The 24,858-nt window shown below is 43.2% G+C and overlaps 1 protein-coding gene across 3 annotated transcripts in view; it reads right to left on the minus strand.

Annotated features, from left to right (window-relative positions):
- fars2 (phenylalanyl-tRNA synthetase 2, mitochondrial) overlaps nucleotides 1–24,858 on the minus strand; it is a 303,084-nt gene that overhangs the window by 92,204 nt on the left and 186,022 nt on the right. For all 3 annotated transcript variants that reach the window (XM_062977693.1, XM_003226858.4, XM_062977692.1), the window contains exon 6: nucleotides 19,363–19,523. In XM_062977693.1, coding sequence (XP_062833763.1) covers nucleotides 19,363–19,523 — 161 coding nt within the window. The remainder of the gene's footprint in view (nucleotides 1–19,362; nucleotides 19,524–24,858) is intronic.

The raw sequence follows: 24,858 nt of genomic DNA on the forward strand, positions 1-24,858 counted from the left end.
ATCTCAAGTTGTTGAGACCCAGGTGGGATTCATCCATTCCAGTTATCTGTAGATATGTAGGGAATCTCTAGTGAATCAGAAATCTAGTGAAACAGTAATATAAAATCACTTCATCATGTGGTTGAATGTAAAAAAACCTCAGTCCTCATGTGATTTTTTTTTAGACAAATAAGATACAGAATGTGTGTGTGCATGTTGTACAATTTCTACAACATGGATGGCCACATGAGGAGTTCTGTTGCTTTCTTAATGCTTCGGGGGGGAGGGGGGGTCACTTGTCATGAATTCCTCTAGAACAGCACAGATCAGAATTTGACTGACCACAAGATATTACATTTTTATTATGCAGGAAAAACATATCTAGTAAATATTTAGAAATGTATAGACATCTGTTTTAACATGGGAATTATGTGTTACAACAATATCGACCAGAAATAGATTCAGAAACATCCTTAACTGCTAGCTACTTGTTAATTCCAATGGAAACATATCATAATCAGGTCCTCTAACATTGGATGGAACAAGCCAGCTGCCTCATGTTATACATGCATAGAAGCAGCCATTGCAAAGTTAGATATATCATATTCATATTGTTCCTATATAGGAGATTACTTTCTCAAGCTATGGTGGAGAGATTCCATTAGTCCAAACTGAGTATAGAAACAAAACCTGCTGTCCATCACATGTCACAGAAACACAGAGTTGGAAGAGGTGACAGAGACCATCCAGTTCAACCTTCTGTCATGCAGCAATAGACATTCAAAACACTCTTGATGTATAGCCATCTGTTTAAAAACCTTCAAAGAAGAACCTCACAACCTCTGAGGATGCCTGCCATAGATGTGGCGAAACGTCAGTAGAGAATACTTCTGGAACATGGCCATACAGCCCAGAAAACATACAACAACTCTTCAAAGAAGACTTTAGCATAATATTATATTCCACTGTTGAACAGCCCTCATAGTCTGGAACTTTTAAAAAATATTAAACAGGGATCACATTTCTGTAGTTTGAACCTGATGTTCCATAACTTAGCCTCTGAAGCAACAGAAAACAAGCTTGCTCCCTCCTCAGCATTTAAACATGGCTGTCTCCTATCTAAATTAACCCTCATATACATTAATTCAGTTAAAGGTAATAATTAGAATCAGGCGCTGAAACAATTTGATAGGTCAAGAGCGGATTTGGAAGGCTGTACTTGTGATGACCCATGGGCCTTGTAGTCCTGCTCAGGACATTGTAATTCCTGATGAAGATGAAAACTTGGGTTTTTTACCTTCCCAGTCTGAACTGGATTCCTCTCAGCCAGATCTTTCCCAGGCAGATCTGGGAACCTTGCACCTGCAAGAAAGTTGTCTCCCAGAAGTATGTCAAACAAGCCCAGAGCCTACTTCTCCCGTATTCTTGCGCCGGGAGTTTTGTAAACAACAGAGAAGTTTGGATTCAGCTTCGCGCAGGAGTGCGAGGATTGCAGCTAAGAATGTGGCCAATTAAGACTGCTTCTCGTGAGAATCTTTGGGGAGTCTCACATCTGGTCTCAGAGTTAGCTTTCGGTTCTGATTCCCAGAGAACTGCTTCGGCGGGAAGCTAGACTCTATTTAGGTGTTTTACCCGCGTAGTAACTTCGCGGAGTCAATTCGTCAGCCTACGGAGCGAGTTGTGTCTGGACAGCGCGCTCCGGTTCAAGCCTCGCTCCTGCTCAAGCCTTGCCTTGCTATCCAGCCTTCGCCTTGCTTCCCAGCCTTTGTTTATCTACGGACTTTGCCTTGTTTCCCAGGATCAATCCTTGCCTTGTTCCACGGATTTATCAAGTTATTCCACGGACCTTGTTCTTGTTCTTAGTTACCTTGTTCCACGTTCAAGCCTTGTTTCAAGTATCAAGTTATTTTCTAGCCTCGCTCAAGTTTCATGGACTAAAGGACCTTGTCATCTCCCCTCACTTTGCTTGGCAAAGTGAGTGTTTCGGTTATTGGATTACAACTTTGGACCTTAATATTTCTTATTGGACATTGCTTTTTTGGACTAATTCTGACCTTTCCTGAAAGGTCTAATTCTGGACTATTTTCTACACTTGTTTTTATTAACTTTATATATTCCTACAATAAAGATATTAGATAGATTCTGGCCTCTGTGTATGGTTATTGGTGCTCTGCAGCCTGGGTCGTGACAGTTTGACTCCGCCACCCTAAGCACCAATTAACCTCGGCCAGAATGTCTACCGGAGTCGTACCTGGGCCGAGCGGCCAGCCGATTACCTACACCATCGACAAGGAAGAGGTGGACCGAATCCGTGATAAGCTCAATGCACAGGATGGAGAAATAAGGGGTTTGAAGGAACGCGGAGTTCGTCTTCCGGCCATGGCGTTGCCAACCAAGTTTACTGGAGAAGCTTCTAAGGTTCATGTCTTCCGTCGCCAATGTCAAGCTTATCTGGAGGCCCGTGCTGCCGAGTTTCCCCAAGAAGACATCAAAGTGGCATGGGTTTACAGTCTTCTAGACGGGCCAGCGGCCAGCTGGGCGACGGCACTGTTCGACCAAGCCTCTCCACACCTAAGATCAGCGCAACACTTCTTGGACCACCTCAAGGAGACTTGGGGAATCGAGGACAATTTGGAGGCAGCCGGTCACAAACTCCGTCGCCTTTTCCAAGGAGACAGACCTATGTCTCAGTATATAGCCGAGTTCCGAGTGCTGGCCCACAACACCGGCTGGAACGATGTAGCCCTCAGGGGACAATTCCGGGAGGGTCTCAACATTGAAATGCTGGAAGAAATCTCCAAGGTGGATCCTCCCCAGACCCTCGAGGCACTCATTGATCAATGTTTACGGGCTGAAGTCATGATTGCCAACAGGAAACAGTGGGTTCGAGGCCAGGGCAGTAGAGCCGGGGCAAAACCCCCCGCTCCCGCCAGCGTTCAGCCACGTCCGGTGTGGAGACCCCCACCGCCAACCCCATACCCCAGAGGAGGCGAGGAGGTGCCGATGCAGTTGGGCAATGTGCGTCCCAGACTAGATGCCGCCGAGAAGGCCCGTCGTCAACGCTTAAACCTCTGCTGGTACTGCGGGAACGGGGGCCACTTCGCCAGAGAGTGCCCAGCCAAAGGGAAGCCTGCCGCCCGTCTTGCGGCGGCGTCCTCCACGGAGACGAAGGCGTCTGAGCCGACTGGCACACAGCCGGCGGGGGAAGCCAACGACCGGGTGTAGAGAGGCTCGCCAACCCGGTCAAAAAATCCATCCAAGAGCCGCCAACCGGGGTCCTGTTCCTTCTCGTGGTCACATTATGGTCAGCAAAAAGGGGACCCGTCATGATCCACGCCATGATAGACTCTGGAGCTACCAACAATTTCATCGATAGAGAGTATGCCGACTCTCTGGGATTACAATATCATGATTTCAAGAATGCCCGTGTGGTGCAAGCCATAGACGGCCGTCCCCTCAAGACGGGCCCCGTAAGTCAGTGGTCGGAACCCACCAGGATGTGGATAAGGGAACATATGGAAGAGATTTCCTTCTTTGTTACCGAGGTCCCCCATTTCCCGGTGATTTTGGGAATTCCATGGCTGACTCTCCACGACCCTAACATCTCCTGGTCCAACAGAGAACTGCAGTTTGCTTCACCGTACTGCCAAAACCATTGCCTCGTAGCCAAGGTATGCCATGCCACAGACACCGAGCCCATCATCACCTTGCCAAAGAAGTACTCCGAGTATTGGGATGTATTCAATGAGAAAGAAGCCGAAAAATTACCCCCACATAGACCTTATGACTGTGCCATTGACTTGGTGGAGGGGGCCCCGATCCCGCGAGGGCATCTCTACTCCCTGACTGAACCAGAGCAAGAAGCTCTCAGGGAATTCCTAGAGACAAACCTTCGCAAGGGATTCATCAGACCCTCTCAATCCCCAGCCGCCTCCCCAGTGATGTTTGTGAAGAAGAAGTCAGGGGAACTACGCTTGGTGGTGGACTACAGAGCATTGAACAATATCACCAAGCGGAACAGCTATCCCCTGCCTTTAATCTCGGATCTACTGGATCGGCTTCGAGGAGCCAAGGTTTACACCAAGCTGGATCTTCGGGGGGCTTACAACTTAGTTCGCATCAGGGAAGGGGACGAGTGGAAGACCGCCTTCCAGACCAAATTCGGATTATTTGAGTCCCGAGTTATGAATTTCGGTTTATGCGGAGCCCCCGCAACGTTCCAGCATTTTGTCAATGACATTTTTCAGGACTATCTAGACAGGTTCTTGATAATCTACCTGGACGATTTTTTGGTGTTTTCCAGATCACAATCAGAACATGAGAACCACGTCAAAATGGTGTTACAACGATTGCGGGATCATGGACTTTATGCCAAGCTGGAAAAATGCGCTTTTGATCTACAAGAGGTAGATTTCCTTGGTTACCGCATCTCGCCTCTAGGGCTTTCCATGGATCCAGCCAAAGTTTCAGCAGTATTGGAATGGCGGGCGCCAACTAACAAGAAAGAGGTGCAGCGTTTCTTGGGGTTCGCGAACTACTACCGCAAGTTCATTCCAGATTTTGCCCGCTGGTCCGACCCCATCACTAGCTGCATCCGTGGAAAGCAGCCTTTCCGCTGGACTGATCAAGCAGAGAAAGGGTTCCAGCAACTAAAGAAACTATTCACCTCCCAGCCAATTCTACAGCACCCAAATCCTGGAACCCCTTTTGTGGTGCAAGCGGACGCCTCTGATGTGGCAATTGGGGCTGTACTCTTACAACCGGTGGGAGATCACCTCCACCCCTGTGCCTTTTATTCTCGTCAACTAACCACACCAGAGAGGAATTACACCATTTGGGAAAAAGAACTACTGGCCATAAAGGCAGCCTTTGAAACTTGGAGACATTGGCTAGAAGGGGCCAAATTTCCCATTGAAGTCCACACTGATCATCGTAATCTAGAACATCTAAGAACTGCCCGCAAACTAAATCAGAGGCAGCAACGTTGGGCTTTATTCTTTGAACGTTTCAACTTCCAGATCCATTATGTGACCCCAGCCCAAACCAAGCAAGCAGACGCCCTGTCACGTAAACCGGAATACGCTGCAGGACGCAAGGAGACCTTTGAATCCCAACTGCTACAACCTGAGAACTTTGCCACGCTCACGGTGGGGAACACCAAATCCATTCCCATTGGTTCAACTTCCCCTACTCCAGGACCCATCTGTGCTCAAGAAATCAGGGCTAGTCAGCAAGCAGATGCCTGGGCGCAGGACCAACTTCGCCAAGGTCTGCATTTCCCCTTTTCGCTTAAAGATGGGCTGCTCTGCTATAGAAATCATGTTTATATCCCACCCGGACCGGGCAGGGAAAAAGCGCTTCGTCTGTGTCATGACTGCAAACCAGCAGGACACTTCGGACTATTTAAAACTATGCATTTGATCCTAAGGGATTTTTGGTGGCCCAAGATCCGCAAGGATGTGGAAAAATATGTCAACACCTGCCCAGTATGCCAGCGCTCCAAGATACGAAGGGAGAAGCCCTCAGGGCTTTTACACCCCCTTCCTACCCCATCTCGCCCATGGGAAATAATTTCCGCGGATTTCATCACTGACCTACCACCTTCCTGTGGATTCACCACGATCTTAGTGGTGGTGGACCTATTCACCAAGTTAGCCCATTTCATTCCCTGCGAAGGCCTCCCCACGGCCAAGGAAACTGCGGATCTATTTCTTCAACATGTTTTCAGACTACATGGATTGCCCAAGAGTTTAGTCACAGACCGTGGATCTCAATTCACCTCTCGTTTTTGGAAGGCACTACAAAAACTATTGGGCATAGACTCTCGCTTATCTTCAGCTCATCATCCCCAAACAGATGGGCAAACGGAGCGCACCAATGCCACTTTGGAGCAGTATCTTCGCTGTTATGTAAACTATCAACAGGACAATTGGGCTTCTCTGTTACCACTGTCTGAGTTTGCCTACAACAATGGAGTTCAAGCTTCTACAAAAGAAACGCCGTTCTTTGCAAACTACGGCTTCCATCCACGTTTCTTTCCCCCTGTCATTGAAACTTCAGAGGTTCCCGCAGCAGAGGATTGGCTGCAGGAACTCACAGCGGTGCAACAACTTTTGCTCCAGCAACTGGACCAAGCCAAGGAGGACTATAAACGCCACGCTGACAAACATCGCCAGCCGGGCCCTGAAATCAAGGTAGGAGATCGGGTTTTCCTGTCCACTCGCTTCCTGCCCTCCCACCGCCCTTGCCGGAAGTTAGATGCCCGTTTCATTGGTCCCTATCCAGTGGTGGCGCAATTAAACCCCGTGACTTTCAAACTCCAACTTCCGCGTTCAATGCGCATTCACCCAGTGTTTCACCGTTCCCTGCTCCTTCCGGCGGATGGTGTGCGACCTGATACAGAACAACCGGCCCCCCCTCCTGTTTTGATGAATGGGGAGGAGGAGTTCGAGGTTGAGGACATTTTGGATTCTCGCTTTCACCGCCGCCGCCTACAATATCTCATTGACTGGGTGGGTTTTGGCCCTGAGGAACGCTCTTGGGAAGACGCCTCCACAGTCCATGCTCCTGATCTAACCCGTCGCTTTCATCAGACCTATCCCACCAAACCGCGACCTCGCGCCTCGGGGAGAGGGCCCCAGTTTGGGAGGGGCCTTGAGGAGGGGGATAGTGTGATGACCCATGGGCCTTGTAGTCCTGCTCAGGACATTGTAATTCCTGATGAAGATGAAAACTTGGGTTTTTTACCTTCCCAGTCTGAACTGGATTCCTCTCAGCCAGATCTTTCCCAGGCAGATCTGGGAACCTTGCACCTGCAAGAAAGTTGTCTCCCAGAAGTATGTCAAACAAGCCCAGAGCCTACTTCTCCCGTATTCTTGCGCCGGGAGTTTTGTAAACAACAGAGAAGTTTGGATTCAGCTTCGCGCAGGAGTGCGAGGATTGCAGCTAAGAATGTGGCCAATTAAGACTGCTTCTCGTGAGAATCTTTGGGGAGTCTCACATCTGGTCTCAGAGTTAGCTTTCGGTTCTGATTCCCAGAGAACTGCTTCGGCGGGAAGCTAGACTCTATTTAGGTGTTTTACCCGCGTAGTAACTTCGCGGAGTCAATTCGTCAGCCTACGGAGCGAGTTGTGTCTGGACAGCGCGCTCCGGTTCAAGCCTCGCTCCTGCTCAAGCCTTGCCTTGCTATCCAGCCTTCGCCTTGCTTCCCAGCCTTTGTTTATCTACGGACTTTGCCTTGTTTCCCAGGATCAATCCTTGCCTTGTTCCACGGATTTATCAAGTTATTCCACGGACCTTGTTCTTGTTCTTAGTTACCTTGTTCCACGTTCAAGCCTTGTTTCAAGTATCAAGTTATTTTCTAGCCTCGCTCAAGTTTCATGGACTAAAGGACCTTGTCATCTCCCCTCACTTTGCTTGGCAAAGTGAGTGTTTCGGTTATTGGATTACAACTTTGGACCTTAATATTTCTTATTGGACATTGCTTTTTTGGACTAATTCTGACCTTTCCTGAAAGGTCTAATTCTGGACTATTTTCTACACTTGTTTTTATTAACTTTATATATTCCTACAATAAAGATATTAGATAGATTCTGGCCTCTGTGTATGGTTATTGGTGCTCTGCAGCCTGGGTCGTGACAGTACTCCAAAAAAAAAAAATCTTTGTGAGTTTGGTCTTCATCATATAATTACAGAAATGTTACTCTACAATCAAAAGACATCTCTAAGGACCTAAAAACTATCAATGCTGCAAATCAGTATAGAAAGCGTTTCAAAACCACTTCTAAGGATTTGGGATTCTATGTTGAAGACCACAGCCACTCTATCCAAAAACCAATGTCCTATCAAAATCTGTTTAAGAAAAAAAAACTGGCACATAATTTAAGAAGTCACAAAGAACCCCAAAGAACATCCAGGAATCTATAGGGCCTCCTTGACTAATGTGACAATGGTCAGGAAAAATCTGAACTGAAAAAACTGAACTACGATGAGTTTATGGGAGGATAAGCAGGAGAACACCATTGCTGAATACAAAATATTGCTGCCTATCAGAATTTTCCTAAATTTCATACAGAGAAGTCTCTACATTTCTTTCAAATAATGCTCTTTGGTCAAATTAATCAATCTTTTGGCCTTGGTAAGAAATGCTATGTGTGGAAAAGAAATCCAATTCAGAAGAAAACAAAACAAAAACTGAGTTCAAACAGAACATCATCCCAGTTCTGTGGTGTATCAAAAGATGGTAGAGAATAACATCAGGCCATCCATCCAACCAAGTGCTAAAGCTGAACTGAAAATATTTCATACAACATGGCAGTGATTATAAAAATAAAAACAGATTATGTAAAGATTGCGGAAGAAAAATATTCATATTATAGAATGGCGTATTCAATGTCTTGACCTGAATCCCATCAAAATGTTAGAGCAGTGTCTGAAGTGACCTTTTCATGCAAGGAAGTTCCTCAAATGTCATTAACCTGAAGCCAATTCAAAACGTTTACAGCTATAGATGATGCTCACTTGAAGCTATCGCTGCTTGAGAGGTGCCAATAGATACCCGAATCTAAGGTAAAAGGGTAAAGGTTTTCCCCTGACGTTAAGTCCAGTCGTGACCGACTCTGGGGGTTGGTGCTCATCTCCATTTCTAAGCCGAAGAGTTGGCGTTGTCCATAGACACCTCCAAGGTCATGTGGCTGGCATGACTGCATGGAGCACTGTTACATTCCCACCTGAGCGGTACCTATTGATCTACTCACATTTGCATGTTTTCGAACTGCTAGGTTGGCAGGAGCTGGGGCTAACAGTGGGTGCTCATTCCGCTCCCGGGATTTGAACCTGGGACCTTTCGGTCTGCAAGTTCAGCAGCTCAGCGCTTTAACACACTGCGCCACCACCAGGGGCCCACCCGAATCTAAAGGGCCACATATTTTTGATACATGTCTATTATTGTTGAATAAGTTGTGGGGACATAATTGTTGAAAAAACACAATGTTTGTATATCATTTGCTTAATTTGATAACCTATTGTTTATTTAGAATTATTGAGTTACATTAAGATTTAATAAAATTTTAGGTTGAAAATCCTAGTGGGTTCAAAAGCTTTTTCCAACACTGTAACATTTGCAGGGATATTAACCTTAAAGGAAATTATGTACCTCACAGAAATTATCAATCCACAACTGACACCCTTGATGTAATTATTGTATTTCTTCCATTTAAAAACACTTCCCCCATATAAACATATCTAAAAACCATCTTAGAATCACAGGTGAATTTCTAACATATGGAAATAAAGGAATTTTTTTGTGTTGTCGAAGGCTTTCATGGCCGGGATCACAGGGTTGTTGTATGTCTTTTGGGCTGTGTGGCCATGTTCCAGAAGTATTCTCTCCTGACGTTTCGCCCACATCTATGGCAGGCATCCTCAGAGGTTATGAGGTATGGATGTGGCCATGTTCCAGAAGTATTCTCTCCTGACGTTTCGCCCACATCTATGGCAGGCATCCTCAGAGGTTGTGAGGTAAGGATTTTTGTTTTGTTTATGATGCTGAAATTAGCATGTGTCTTACAACTGATGGCATCTCAGGATTAAGGAAATATAGTATTATACTTTACATTTCAGATCACTGTAAAGGTGATTCTCCTTTTAGACCAGTGCTTCTCAACCTGTGGGTCCCCAGATGTTTTGGCCTTCGACTCCCAGAAATCCTAACAGCTGGTAAACTGGCAGGGATTTCTGGGAGTTGTAGGCCAAAACACCTGGGGACCCACAGGTTGAGAACCACTGTTTTAGACAGTTTATAATGTACATATGTATTAGTTTAAGAGCCATTTGCTGAGAAAAGCCACAGAAGCAAAATTATGCATCTATAAAATCAGATAATATTTTACATTCCAGTGCATTTACTATTTGAATCTATTTTACAAGTACATCACTTTAAAGCACATCTAAAAATTCAGGAACTGGCTTTGCCTTTCAAAAATAAAATAAAATATGCTAACAGCAGAATTATGCTAGTGGAAAGATGTATATTTCTATTTTTAAATATAACTAACTATAAATAAAGTTATCACTTCCATCTATTTTGGAAGCATTTGTTTAGCATTATGTTATCATGAGGTGAGGATAAATGCATTATAGTTATTTGACAATGTAGAAAAATACTTTTAGGGTCTAAAAACTGTAAAATTTGAATTCTGCAATGACATAGTCACAGATTTTGGGCCCCATTTACATTGCCATATAAAGTAGTTTGAAATTACAGGATGTCGAGGATGAGACATTCTCTGAGAAACCACTGTCACTGTTATTTCAAAGTCCCACCAGTAGTCCCAGTGGGGATGAGTCAGTGGAACCTGTGCAGAAGGAGGAGGGGGATGAGGAGGAGGTGGTGGTGGTAGTGGTAGTGTCTGTGTCGGATTTGGAGTTTGGAGATGCATTCCACCCCCCCACCCCCAGGATCATTGTCATCTCCAGCTGCACCTGCCCCCTCTCAGCCAGGGGTTTCCTCCCATATGATCATGTGTATGTGAAAGGTCCCAGGTTCAAATCCCGGGAGCGGAGTGAGCGCTCGCTGTTAGCTCCAGCTTCTGCCAACCTAGCAGTTCGAAAACATGCAAATGTGAGTAGATCAATAGGTACTGCTCTGGCGGGAAGGTAATGGCACTCCATGCAGTCATGCCGGCCACATGACCTTGGAAGTGTCTATGGACAACGCCGGTTCTTTGGCTTAGAAATAGAGATGAGCACCAACTCTCAGAGTCAGACATGACTGGACTTAACGTCAGGGGAAACCTTTACCTTTACCTATGGATTGGACAGACCCCAGGATACTTCCACATAGATAGGTTACCATCTGGATTATAGCCAAACCATCTTCAGCTTGCTTTTTATCTGGGCTCCATGACCCTATTTACTATCATCTAGTTGGCCACGTTTTGGGGGTTATGGTGTGACACCATTCCAGCCTTGCCTCTCCTCTGCCTCAACAGCAAGCCTGGACCTACACCAAAACTCTCATTTCACAGCCTATGCTCATAGGTGAAGCCACTTCTGGGCAAACTCTGGCTGCAGCCAAACTGAGAAAACCCCAGAATTGAGTTGATGTGGAACCCATAATATGAAAAGGTTGCTTACTATAATATGTCAGTACAGGTTTCATTTGGATTATTTCCTTCCATTCACATTATCACAAAGTAATCCATATTTTAAGAATAACCGAAGTTGATCTTTAATATAGTGCTCTAAAATATATCTTTACAGGTTTTATTTCCCTACAAAGTCTTGCAAATGACATCTGTACAGTTTAGTAGAACATTATAAACACAGATTGTTCAAATTAGTATCAGGACTCTTGCTGTTAAAACAGTTTTCCTCAAGTCAATCCCTAGGACTCCATTTTCTGCACAATTCTGCAGCGAATGGGGCTTTGAGTCACGAGCCGGATGCTTGTGAGACTGCTGCATTATGCTTGTGATTGTTCATTTGACCTTTCAATCTCCTGTCTTTTCCTTTTTTAAATGCTTGTTAAACAGCAAGATTTTAATTGCTTCTGAATTGCTTTTTAAATGCTTATAAAAGGCTTTTAGAATTACTATTTTGTTCGAATAATGAATTACAGCTTCAGAAAAGAAAAATTACAGAATGGCTATAATGTTTTGCCAGCAGCACAATACATGATGGTCCTTATGAGCAGAAATAGACAATGGACTTCACACTGTAGCTACTCGTGGCCTGACTTTCAAGTGGTCTCTGAAGCATGTGCTCAATAACATTGATATATTAGAATGAGGCCATACATTGAAATGTTTCCTGGTCAAGTGAGACTTTCCACTTCATCACACTAGAGTTTGGATCCATTTTAAATCCATGTTAGGGAGGGGCCATTAAAAGGCTCAGGCAGACAGGTCCTGGACCTTACCAAACTACAAACCCCAGAATTCTGCAAGAGACAGAAACCGGATTTAAAGTGGATAAATGCTCATGTGTGATGAAGTTGTTAGTATCTTTATGTTTGTATCTTTTCATTTTAAGGTTCTGTTTTTTCTTAATATGCCTTTTTCTCCCCCTCTCAATTCTACTCCATGCCCTACCTGCAGCATTGCTTCGTATGCTGCAAACTTAGGCTGAATCTTGACTGTCCAGAAACAGCAACACTGATCCGAACTAGATCAGCATCACAACAAAGCTACACTATATGCTCTCAAGCTGGCCTTGGAGCTGGATGGTAGTTGTACAGGATGGTCCCAAACCAGCCGTGTTGGATGGTGGCCGCATGGCCAAGCAGCGCTGGAATTAATTTGGCATCTTTTGACCACAACCCTTATCTTGATCCCATAGAATTGACATTTGCAGTGCCCACCAGGCACAAAAATGGTGATGGACACCGCTTGGTACCTGGAGTTATGATATTTGGGGGGTTATTTATTTATTTATTGTGTCAGAAGCACAAGGGCCACATTCACTGTTCTAATGTGGTGAGATGTGTTCCACACTGGGCATGCATGTTCAGCAACAGAGTCGCAAAGCACAAGGGTAGATGTCTTTATTGTGTCTGGTTGTAATCCCCAGGTTGTGCCAGTCAGCTTTCATATAATATTATTTCTAGCACCCACTTTTTGCTTGATAGTCAAGAAGCACTTCTTGTAAATCAGAGCATGGTCCAGAGCAGTGATTCCCAAAGTGGGCACTACCGCCCCCTGGTGGGCGCGGCAGCGATCCAAGGGGGCAGTGATACCATTAATTAGGACACGGGGGGGGGGGCAGGTGAGGGGGGGGGGGCTCTTCCCAAGTGCCGGAGATAGGGCTGAGCACCTGAGGCACAGGGGGGGAGCTAGAGGAGTGGGCGTGGCTTCTTCCCAAGAACCCGAGACAGGGCTGAGAATCTATAACTCTCCTGAGGTGCTTGTTGAGACACAGAGGGCGGAGCTAGGGAAGGGGGCGGGGCCTCTTTCCAAGAGCCCGAAACAGGGCTGAGCCTCTATACCTCTCCTGAGAGGCCTTTTAGGACTAAACAGCGGGGCTAGGGGCGGGGCCTCTTCCCAAGAGCACGAGACAGGGCTGAGCCTCTGTATACCTCCCCTGAGGCACTTTTTAGAACAAGGGGGTGGGGTATAGAGGTTCATCCCCGTCAAGCACTTGGGAAGAGGCCCCTCCCCCTCCTCTAGCCCTGCCCCCTGTGTCTTGGCAGGTGCCGCAGGACAGAGATAGAAGCTCAGCCCTGCCTCAGAGCTCGTAACTCTGCCCATCCCAGTCCTGGCCACCCATTTGTGGCCCCGCCCACCTCCCCCTCCTCCTCCCAGCCCTGCATCTTGGAGTAGGGGAGAGGCTCAGCCCCGCCCTCTTGAGCAGGAGCCACGCCCACCCCTCTAAGCCATGCCCCCTTTCCAGGGGGCGCTGAGTCATATTTTTTCTGGAAAGGGGGCGGTAGGCCAAATAAGTTTGGGAACCACTGGTCCAGTGTAACTCCCAAGTATTCTGGTGTGTTGTAATGCTCTAGTGGGATTCCTTCCCGGGTAATCATCAGAGCTTGAGATTTAGAGTGATGATGTGATGTGAGAGAGGGAAGGCAGGAAAGGGGGAATTACTCTCTCCGTTCAGCTCTCCCTTTGTCAATCTCATTTTTTCTGGATATTGGAGTGGTGTCCAGCACCATTTCATGCCTGGTGTGCACCACAAATACCAGATCAATGGGACAAGGTGCTCTCTTCCTTCTAGAGTTCTCACAGCTTTATAGAATCAAGTTACATTTTTACTGAGAAGAATGAAAGAAACGTAACATGGCAGAACTAGAAAAATAATTTGCTTCTAGGTTGAGATATCATGTTTGGAATATACATAACATATTTAAATTCCTTTTGCATACTCAGTCAGATAATCTCATATGTATATGCAATATTCAAATATACACACATAGTACATATCCTCAATTACAATAAAGCTAATTAGGTAATAATTCATATTTTAGGTTGCACCTCATTATTTCGGGCATCCAAGTTCAATTTACATACTAATAGCTGTATATTTGCCTTTAATAGATGCTGTATTAAAAAGTAAACATAATAAATGGATAACCTTTTAAGCACCGTTACCCCATCTTGATGAAAAATATCTATAAGCGCAGCACCCACTGCAGCTATTTACTTTTTTTTACTATGAAATAATGCTAATCATAAACTAAAATGATGAATGGAAAATACAGACCAGCAGATCACTGGAGAATTTCCTTTCCTAAAGGAGCCATAGCAGAAGGTGGGGCTCCCCTCACATATCCCTCCAGACAAGATGACCCAATCTTTCAATTTTAATTTGGTTGCCCAAAATAGCTTGATGTGAGGCCAGCTTTTCATCACTGAAGTAAGAATCTTGCATTGAGAAGCAATTTCAGGAATGCTAGTGTTGCTTCTCTGTAGTTTCCCTCAAGATTGCTAGTGGTTAAGGATAGAGCACCAGGATAGGATAATATAGTTAACTGAATTCACTCAGAAACATTTTGTAACAAGTCAAGTAAGACCCAGGCTATCTGAAGGACTGTATTTCCCTATATGAGCTGGTCTGACCAATAAGATCTTCGGAGGAGGCCTTTCTCTCAGTTCCATCACCTTCCCAGACATGTTTCCTTGGAACTAGGAAGAGGGCTTTTTCGGTGGCAGCTTCTTCTATAACAGGAATGTATAATCTTCGGCCCTCCAGGTGTTTTGGACTTCAGCTTTGTTAGATTTGGGAGTTAAAATACAAAACATCTGGAGGGCCGAAGTTTGCTCATACCTGTTCTATAAGGAGGTTAGGATAGGGCCCTCCTTGCTTTCAGTGAGAAATGAAAACTTTTCTATGCTGAAGGCCTTCAGGAATTGATTGCAACAGGGTTATAATGGTGTGCTGTCTCATTGTTTTTTATCTCCTGTTTTTAATGGACTTTATTTATAATGGTTTTAATTCTGTCGATTGTTTAATTGTATCTTAAAATAACATCTTTACATTTTACTAATGTTTTTGCATGTAGTCGATTCTGCACTGGTTTTAAAATTTTATAAGCTACCTTGAGTCCCAATATTGGAAGAAAGGTACAATAAAAAGGCAAGAGTAGTAGTAGGAGGGTAGTAGTAACAGAAGCATCAACAACAAAACATATTTTCATTCCTGTTGAGACAGAATGGACTGAAATTGTATTTCAGCTTTCTTACTCTCTCAGTAGTGTGAAATGATAACACTAAGTGCAAATATAAAGGAGCAAAGCCACCCAAAAAAAGGAACTTCATGAGTGGTTCTTTGATCCTGCAAATGAGAAGAATAAAAAAAAAAAAGATTTGCCAACCAAATTACTTTTTGGCATGTCTGCGTGGATTCACAGTGACATTTTACAGCATTGTATTTATAGCATTATTGGACAACAAAAATGCTGATGCCCAACCACTCTGGGAATATGCTGGCAAAGTTGGAAATGTGTCACCAACTTAGGAAGGCTACTATCCAGTCCCCTGGCTCATATTCCTCTTACTTTTAGTCTTGCACTAACTTTCTGTTGGCCAAGGACTGTTTCTTAGTGCTCCTCTAACACAGTGCTGAGTTAATTGCTTGTTCACTTCCCTTCTGAGTCTCAGGTATGCAGTCAATATTTCTGTCGTCTAGAAAATGGAACAACTGCCAATGGCAATCCATCAGACATCTGTTGGAACTTCAGTGTTTTAATCACACCACCTCCACAAGCTTGCTTTACCTTCCTATTTTGATGTATTCATGTGTGTGTATTTTAGAAATTTGGTATCAGTTATCACTCTTACATTCAGAGATCCATCTTTTTTTGCGTTTTAATTTTACCCCATTTAAGGCCAATTAAGCATACAGGCGAGGAGACCCGGTGGCGAAGTGTGTTAAAGCACTGAGCTGCTGAACTTGCAGACTGAAAGGTCCCAGGTTCAAATCCTGGGAGCGGAATGAGTTCCCACTGTTAGCTCCAGCTCCTGCCAATCTAACAGTTCGAAAACATGCTAACGAGAGTAGATCAATAGCTACCGCTCCGGGTAACGACACTCCATGCAGTCATGCCGGCCACATGATCTTGGAGGTGTCTACGGACAACGCCGGCTCTTTGGCTTAAAAATAGAGATGAGCACCAACCCCCAGAGTCAGACATGACTGGACTTAATGTCAGGGGAAACCTTTACCTAAGCATACAGGCAGTCTCTGAGTTACAAACATCCGACTTACAAACTACTCATAGTTGAGAACAGGAGTGAGACAATAGGAAGGAAAATTCATACTTGAAAGAGATATCATGGGTAAAAAGTGTCTCCACTGAAACTTTATTTTGTTTCCACAACAATCCAATTTTTTTCTAAATCCAATTATCATAGCACCAGAATGTGGAGATTTGTAAAAGGCACCATGATGTAATAGGTTGACTGGAATGTCATGCGTCAACAGCTGATTGGTTAAGCATGCCAGGAGCCAACATTCTGATTGGCTACTGTCTCTGGCTTGCTGCTGAGAGAAACGGTTTTAACTGCCATTTTCACTTCGAAGAGAGAAGAGAGCACTGATTGGAATCAGTCAGGGAATTAATGACTGCTGACTCTCTGAAGCCTGATCATTTTAAGGCAACGAGGCATATTTAAAGGCTGTTTTAAAAGGACCGTTTATTCCCTCTGTTCTCTGTAAGAAGTCAGAGAGACTACTGTATATATTGTTGCTCTGTTTGACTTATTGAACTGAAATAAAGTTACTGTTACTTATTTCACAAACCTGAGTGGCAAGTTATTACACTGCAGGGTAAACTTTGGTTCAGAAGCCATGGTAAAGCTTCTATTTATTTACATCTACAACATCCAACACAGAAAGTGAGGTGAAATTTTCTGAACAGGGGGACAGCAAAACAAATATCACAAGGGTCTTAACTCTTCCCTATGCTATCCAAAGCTTATAGATAGATAGATAGATAGATAGATAGATAGATAGATAGATAGATAGATAGATAGGCTGGAATTTCAATTAATAAATGTACCTGTTCCAACATACATACAAATTCAACTTAAGAATAAACCTACAGAACCTATCTTGTTCATAACTTGGGGGCTGCCTATACTACCTTCCACTCAAATAAATGTTTGTTTTCATGTTCTTATCTTAACAATGGAATCCTAATCACAGCTAACAAACAAAATAGATCTATAGTGTTTCACACTTCCCCTCTTTACCAGCTATTGGTAAGAGTTCTTTCTCCACAGTAAATATGCAGATGAATTTAGAATTCACTCTAGCCCGTATCATGGGCACCAGGGAGACTTGAATGAGCCACTCTTTACCATTATGCCATAATATGAATCCCTCTCTCACATCTGGAGTTTTTAATCTACTCTCCTTGCTTTTCTTTGAAGGCAAGAAAGTTGGACAAAGGACTAACTGAAAACTTTCCCACATGTTTTTGGGAATCATCAAGTTTGTTATATTTCCACAAACATGAGGTTGATTGAACAGGCATTACAAATCAATGGCCTGGGCAGTTTCTCAATTACTATGTGATGGGTCCAAGCATAAAAGGCAAGCAACTCCCAAAGTTTGAATTACAAAACATGTTGTCCCATGTTTTAGGAATTTGTAGGAAGGCTGAGTAGTAGTGAGTGTTTGCGTAAGAGCATAAGATTCCATTTGTCCTGATTTAATTACTTTTCCAGCTGTTCTCAGGACTCCCACTCGCAAATTCTTCTCCAAGCTCTTTGAGCTAACCAAGGGTGACATTTCCCTTTTGAAGTTGCAAGTGCTTTCCCACATGTATATGGTAAATACCAAGCCTGTTACCTCTCCATAGCCATGTGATAACTCTTTTTGAAAATCAAGGCATACAACACATGAAAATGAAATTTGTGTACTGCTTTCAGCTAATACTGATTTAGTGAAATAAAAACAATTGGAGAAACATATTTCTTTTAGAAGAACAAAAGCTGTAAAACTTGGAAGATGAAAGAAGCTGTAACTTGCTTACATCACTGTTACATTAAGAGGTTACATCCGAGAAAATTCACTTAATGATAAGGAATAGAGCTAGAAAACATTGCATCTTGGGTTACAGCGCTCAGAATCCCCTTTGAGTCATTGATTTTGTTTCTTAGCCCAAAAGTCCAAGTTCTGCTCCTTATCACAATGGTCAGCCTGGGATTATGAGTGCCAAAAGTATCATTTCCAAACTCTGAGTAATGTATTCCAAACTCAGAGTTTAGGGGTGGGGTGGTGAAAGCTGCATGCCTCTTCTTCTAAAGTTCCTAAATCTCTGTGGACACTCCTCTTTGGATCTGAGGGTGAGAGGAGAGGAATCTCTGGATAAGAGTATTCCATTAAAATATAACTAATTTGTTAGACTTGGGACCTAATTACATTAAAGTCAGGATTCACCTCATATAGTGGTCAATCTGTGGGGTCCCAGTGGGGTGTGTTGAGCACTCGTCGCTCATTCTCAACATCACTTGACTTGCCACTGGCCCTATCCATGGGGGGAAGTGTCCACCATCCGGTTTCCCCCCATTGTTGCAAAGGCAAAATGGGAAGCTTCCCATGTTGCTGCAGTGGCGGCATACGCCACTTGCTCTCCCCTTTTGCTACGGAGCCCTGCAGGAAGTAGATGTATGTCGTGTAATGGGCTCCACAGCAAAAGGGGAGAGCAAGTGGCATAAAACGGGCAAATTAGCCTGTATGATTTGGTCGCTTGTGTTCTTTATATGAATGGCATGCTTAATGAAGCTGTAGTTGATGTTTAGTGCATCATGGTTAACTGCATCAATAGAGACTGCCCTTTTGACATCATTCTGGCAATCACAGAATAGCCTTCTGTGACATAACAAGGAACCACTCCTAGATCTCAGGTTTTGGTACCTCAAGTTTTAGGGCCTGAGATGCCAACCCTATCTTCTTCCATGCTGATGTCATGGATGAGCAAGTAGCTTCATGTACACATTCCCGTAAAATTTAAGAGGAGGTTACATGATTAAAACATGCATTATTTTCCTAGTGTATTTATGTGATATTATCTTCATAGCAGATGAGAGCAAGACCTGTCATACCAGAACTACATAAGTTATTATGATGCTAGGTTTAAACATTTTGAAACTGACAGACTTTTATTTCAGGAAATGGCAGGTGGAAAAGTTTTTCAACTATTGATTAGATGATTCTGCAATGCTTCCATAGAAGTAGGATACCAAATGACTTGGGACTCAATTTGTTGGCTAACTCACCTGCACAAGCCACACTCTACTGAATGGGCACCCAGAGGATGCCAGAGTGTTCAATAACATTGTCATAACAAATGAAAACTTCTGCTCCCCTAGTTATTGCTTTCTGCAAACATGTCCATTTTTGAAACAAAAAGCATCAGATCACATCATTTTATTTTACCTGGAATTCTATCTTTTGGTCAATGTGAGGCACCTCAAATTGTTTCAGGAAGCGCTCGTCTTTGCTCCAGAAGAGGCGGATGTCAGGGATGCCATATAAGATCATGGCCAGCCTCTCCAACCCCAGGCCAAAAGCCCAGCCAATTTTGTTCTCAGCACCAGCTGTAATGACACAAAGAAAGGCCTTCAGGATTTTAATGATGAAATAAGTGAATGTTGTTCAGGACAAAAAAACCATAAAAAGATCTGAAAGAGAACAAAATAAAGACATACTGGCCAAATAATGGATGAATTTCAGTTTGCAAAGCTATCTTAGTGATATGTTGTTGTTTATTTGTTCAGTCACTTCCAACTATTCGTGACCTCATGGATCAGCCCACGCCAGAGCTCCATATCGGCCATCGCCACCCCCAGCTCCTTCAAGGTCAAGCCAGTCACTTCAAGGATACCATCCATCCATCTTGCCCCCTTGGTTGGCCCCTCTTCCTTTTTCCTTCAATTTTCCCCAGCAACATTATCTTCTCCAAGCTTTCCTCTCTTCTCATTATGTGGCCAAAGTACTTCATCTATGCCTTTAATATCCTTTTCTCCAGTGAGCAACCGGGCATTATTTCCTGGAGTATGGACTGGTTTGATCTTCTTGCGGTCCAAGGCACTCTCAGAATTTTCCTCCAATATCACAGTTCAAAAGCGTTTATCTTCCTTTGCTCAGCCTTCCTTATGGTCCTTATCTTAGTGATATAGGGATGGTTTATTTACACCTAAGTCACTTTTTAGACTGGGCAGAGGAACCTATTTATTAGCCCTTTATGCCCTTTCCGACTCCATCCTCCCTACCTGTCAAGATCCAGGAAGGGCCACAGCTGCTGAGCACTGAGGAGAAGACAAAGAGGGCAGCATGTCAGATGATGAAGAGGCAGCTGTTCTAGGAAAAGGAAAAGATGGTGGATTCCATATGTGAGTGAACCCTTGTTTCTTCCTCCCTCTGGGATGAGACCAGCTGCTTCTATATCATCCGTTTCTCTTTTCCCTCCTGTCTCTTTCTTGACAGCCACTGAGTCAGGGGACAGACAGAATTGCAAGAGTAGAGCATCACAATCCACTTACTTGATTGAAGGAACTCAAGACAGGATGTAACCGATCTGTAAATTCTCTACATGTTTCCCAACAATGAGTAATTTCTAAAAATTAGCACAAGTCATTGCAATTATCAGAATGAAGACACTTAGATGGTTTGATACAAAGCCAGGTCTTTAGACTCATTTTGTAAGGATGTTTATGGGCTGCAGTATAGTGCAGCATTGGCCCCCATACACTGGTAAATCTTCCAAGACCAGCTTTCGGTTAGGTCAGTCACTTAATAGCTATGGGGAGCTGGAAGCTTCTTCCTGTGACTCCAAAGCTGTAGGCTTCACTTCTACCTGCCATGGGGAAGTGTATATGTTCTTGTTGAGACTCCTTTGTATTCAGGCTTTAACTAAAATCCGGTTTTGCTGTTGTTGTCATGAGCATTCTTTTTATCAACACGATTGATAAAAACAAAGTAAGCATAGTTTGGTACAAAGGGGTTAAACTTTCTTTAAAACTTCCTGTATTACAGCTCTTTGTGCAATACAGGATCATCTATATATACTAGTTGCCATGATCAACTCTCATAATACAAAAACTAGCCAGAAGGACAGGATCACAAATAAACTAGTCAGCATGATCAACTCCTATAATCCAAAAGAGAAGTTAAGAACAAGTGCAATTTGCAGTAGATTATTAGGCAGATAACACCAAATCGCTCCAGCAAATACAGAAGTTTGCCATCAATCATCTTTGCTATTGATATTCATATGCACAAAGATTTAACTTCAGCATAAGTAGCATCACTCTCATTAAAAGAAATGGATTGCAAGACTTCTATGATGGTGTAATTAAAGTATAATGACAATTAATGTATGCTTATTTCTAACTAGAACTTATCTGGAATGTTGAAAGGGCTGCAATGCCTTTTAAGACTTACCCTTATTATCCAATGTAATTTTGGTTATCATTAGCCGAAATATAATTGAAATACAGTGAGAGACAAACAAAAACAAAATTGGCAGGCAGCTTTTAATTGCATGTCCCTCTCCCGTTTGAGAACTGTCAGCAGATCTCAAAAGAAGAGCAAAACAGTAGAAGCTGGCATTCAGACTCTGTTCATCAATACTGTCCACTTTGGACATCAATCACATATGTTTATAAGTGAAATGTTGTAAAATATTACCATTTAAAATTACAAGAAAGTTATTGCACTATTGCCAGGAATTCCAGAGACCCTTTTCATTTAAAAAGAAGAAAAGATAAACAGCATCAATACATGAAGTTGAACTGTCTATACACATATTCTCTGTCTTTTCCTACAAATAACCAGTCTTCATCATCACAAGGTTTTGCACAGTGGTTGTTAGTCACTCCAAAAACCTGGACACACTTCACATACATCTAGTAGTTACCATCATATGGAATGCATGAACTGCCCTGTTTTTCCATGACTGCAAGATTTCCATAAGCTAGATATTAGGAAAACCTTGAACTAGGTAGAGAAACAAATACATGCTGAGTAAACACAGTCTAATAAATAGTAATTAATTAACACTGAGTGGCACAGTGTGTTAAAGCACTGAGCTGCTGAAATTGCAGACCAAAAGGTGCCAGGTTCAAATCCTGGGAGTGGAATGGGCGCCCGCTGTTAGCCCCAGCTTCTGCCAACCTAGCAGTTCGAAAACATGCAAATGTGAGTAGATCAATAGGTACCGCTACAGCGGGAAGGTAATGGCGCTCCATGCAGTCATACCGGCCACATGACCTTGGAGGTGTCTACGGACAACGCCGGCTCTTCAGCTTAGAAATGGAGATGAGCACCAACTCTCAGAGTCAGACATGACTGGATGTCAGGGGAAACCTTTACCTTTACCTATGGATTGGACAGACCCTTGGCTTAGAAATGGAGATGAGCACCAACCCCCAGAGTCAGACATGAATGGACTTAACGTCAGGGGAAACCTTTACCTTTGGAGCCCCGGTGGCGAAGTGTGTTAAAGCACTGAGCTGCTGAACTTGCAGACCAAAAGGTCGCAGGTTCAAATCCTGGGAGCGGAGTGAGTGCCCGCTGTTGCTCCAGCTTCTGCCAACCTAGCAGTTCGAAAACATGCCAATGTGAGTAGATCAATAGGTACCGCTCAGGCGGGAAGGTAAGGGCGCTCCATGCAGTCATGCCGGCCACATGACCTTGAAGGTGTCTACGGACAACGCTGGCTCTTCGGCTTAGAAATGGAGATGAGCACCAACCCCCAGAGTCAGACATGAATGGACTTAACGTCAGGGGAAACCTTTACCTTTACCTTAACACTGAGTATGTAAAAGTCATTCTTCAGAATAAGAGTACAAACATGCCCGCTTTAAATACATATTTAGCCTACTGGCCATGTTCCACATGCAGATCAGAGTGTTGCCAATAATTTATCACTCTTTTCTTCTTCCTAGACACATCTTTAGTCTTGACCTTTCAAAATGGTTCATCAAGGCAGTATTTGCCACCTGAATAACAACCTAGATTCACTTATTATAGCATTATGCCTTAAAAAGCAATAGTATCTGTTATCAGAATTTACAAAATTGAGGGTTTCTTTTAACTGGGCAGTTAACCATTTTTTAAACTGGGCAATCGACTTCATAAAGATCCAGTAACTGGTGGTGCCAAATTAACCAGAATTGGGAGCTCAGTCTAAACAGAAAGTTTATGGATAATAGACTGGCAGGGTATTTTCTTATGGACTATGCATGTGCTTCTAGGCAAGGCATAAGAAACATAATTTGGGATGGGGAAGGTCTAGCTAATGATACAAACCAGGGGCAGAAGACTATGCACTGTAAAAGATATCATAACCTGGAGTAGCTGATTCCAAATGTTATGGAAGGAAAAGAAGGAGGGCCCTTGAGAAAAAGTTGCAGGACACCGGTAGAGTTTTATGTCGCAAAAGGTCCATATTCAAATCACTTAACATCTCCAGATAGGACTGAAACAGAGACATTCCTGGATAACAGTTTCCAGTAATTGGTTTTGACATTTTATATAAGGGACAGCATAATATATAATGGGATTTGGGCACCCAAATATATTGGTTTCCACACGGGATCCTAGAATCAAACCCCAATAGATAACAATGGCCACTCTGTGTGTGTGTGTGTGTGTGTGTACACACACACACATTTTATTTTATTTATTTACTTACATCACTTTTACCCCACCCTTCTCACCTGTAGGGACTCAGGGCGGCTTACAACAGTCGACAATTTACATTGCCCAAAACATATTCAATAAAACAATAACAAAATCAATAAACATTACAACAATACCACATCAATTAAAAACTCTATTAAACTCTATTAAAACATGAATGATAAAATTTTAAAATGCATATGTAGTTGGTTTACAGTGATTCTATTTCATTCAGAAAGAATAAACAATCATCAAAATCAAAAAGTATTAGAATACTTTTCACATGTAACACCAAGAAGTGCAATGGATTCTCTCTCGTGTGATTTAGTAACAAATGAATGTTGCAAAACACAGGATAATAAAAATCAATGTATGTTTCAACCTATGCAGGTCTTACATTCCCAATATAAACGTATTTAAACACAAACTTTTTTTCTCAAGAAATAGCTTTGTTAGTTGCCCTTAAGCTGTTCATACTGTTTTTAACCAGTGGTCTTTTCAACCACTTTATTGTCGGAAGAATTCTTAATCCAGCCTCATCTGTTTTCATGTTCATTTAATACTAGCTCATGAACAGTCAAGGTGAAGGTTACATGAGGGCGCAAAATGAAATTTGTGGCTCATGTCTCTCGAGAATGAGCCAGCTCACATTGCAGTTAGCCCTAGAGGTGCACCCAAACCATCATTTTCTGTTTCACCTTGGATCCGAAATTGTTCTTGAGCTGAAATACAGCCAGACAAATCAGAGGAAATCCAATTAAAAGTCTGCCACTTCTGCACACAATTGTCATAGAGGCTGCTCCCAAAAATCTGTTTTGCATTACACACTGCCAAAATCCTTGCTTTAAATCCTGGAACTATAATAACTAAAACAGTTCAGCATTACCTCTCTCATCCAAACAAGCCATTCTTTATGGCCAACTTGGACATAACATGACCTTGCTGGATCATACAAAACAACCACCCAGCTCATGGAAACATATAAACTCTCTCCCTAACAAAATAATTGATCCACAGATAAACTGAAGTATTTCCCCAAACCTTACTGAGTCAATACAGTCTTTCCTCCCCACATGAATCAACCAAATTTCTTTTTCCTTTCACCCCACTAAATTTTTGTCCCCATGTTTCTTCTCAGTTGATTTATCAGGCTGGGGATCTAGGATTTGAAAGCAATACACTGTTCGGAAAGTTACTTAGGCCCCATCTACACTGCAATATAAAATCCAGATTATCTGCTTTGAACTG

The sequence above is a fragment of the Anolis carolinensis genome, chromosome 4, assembly GCF_035594765.1.
Source record: "Anolis carolinensis isolate JA03-04 chromosome 4, rAnoCar3.1.pri, whole genome shotgun sequence".
In the NCBI taxonomy this organism is placed as follows: Eukaryota; Metazoa; Chordata; class Lepidosauria; order Squamata; family Dactyloidae; genus Anolis; species Anolis carolinensis.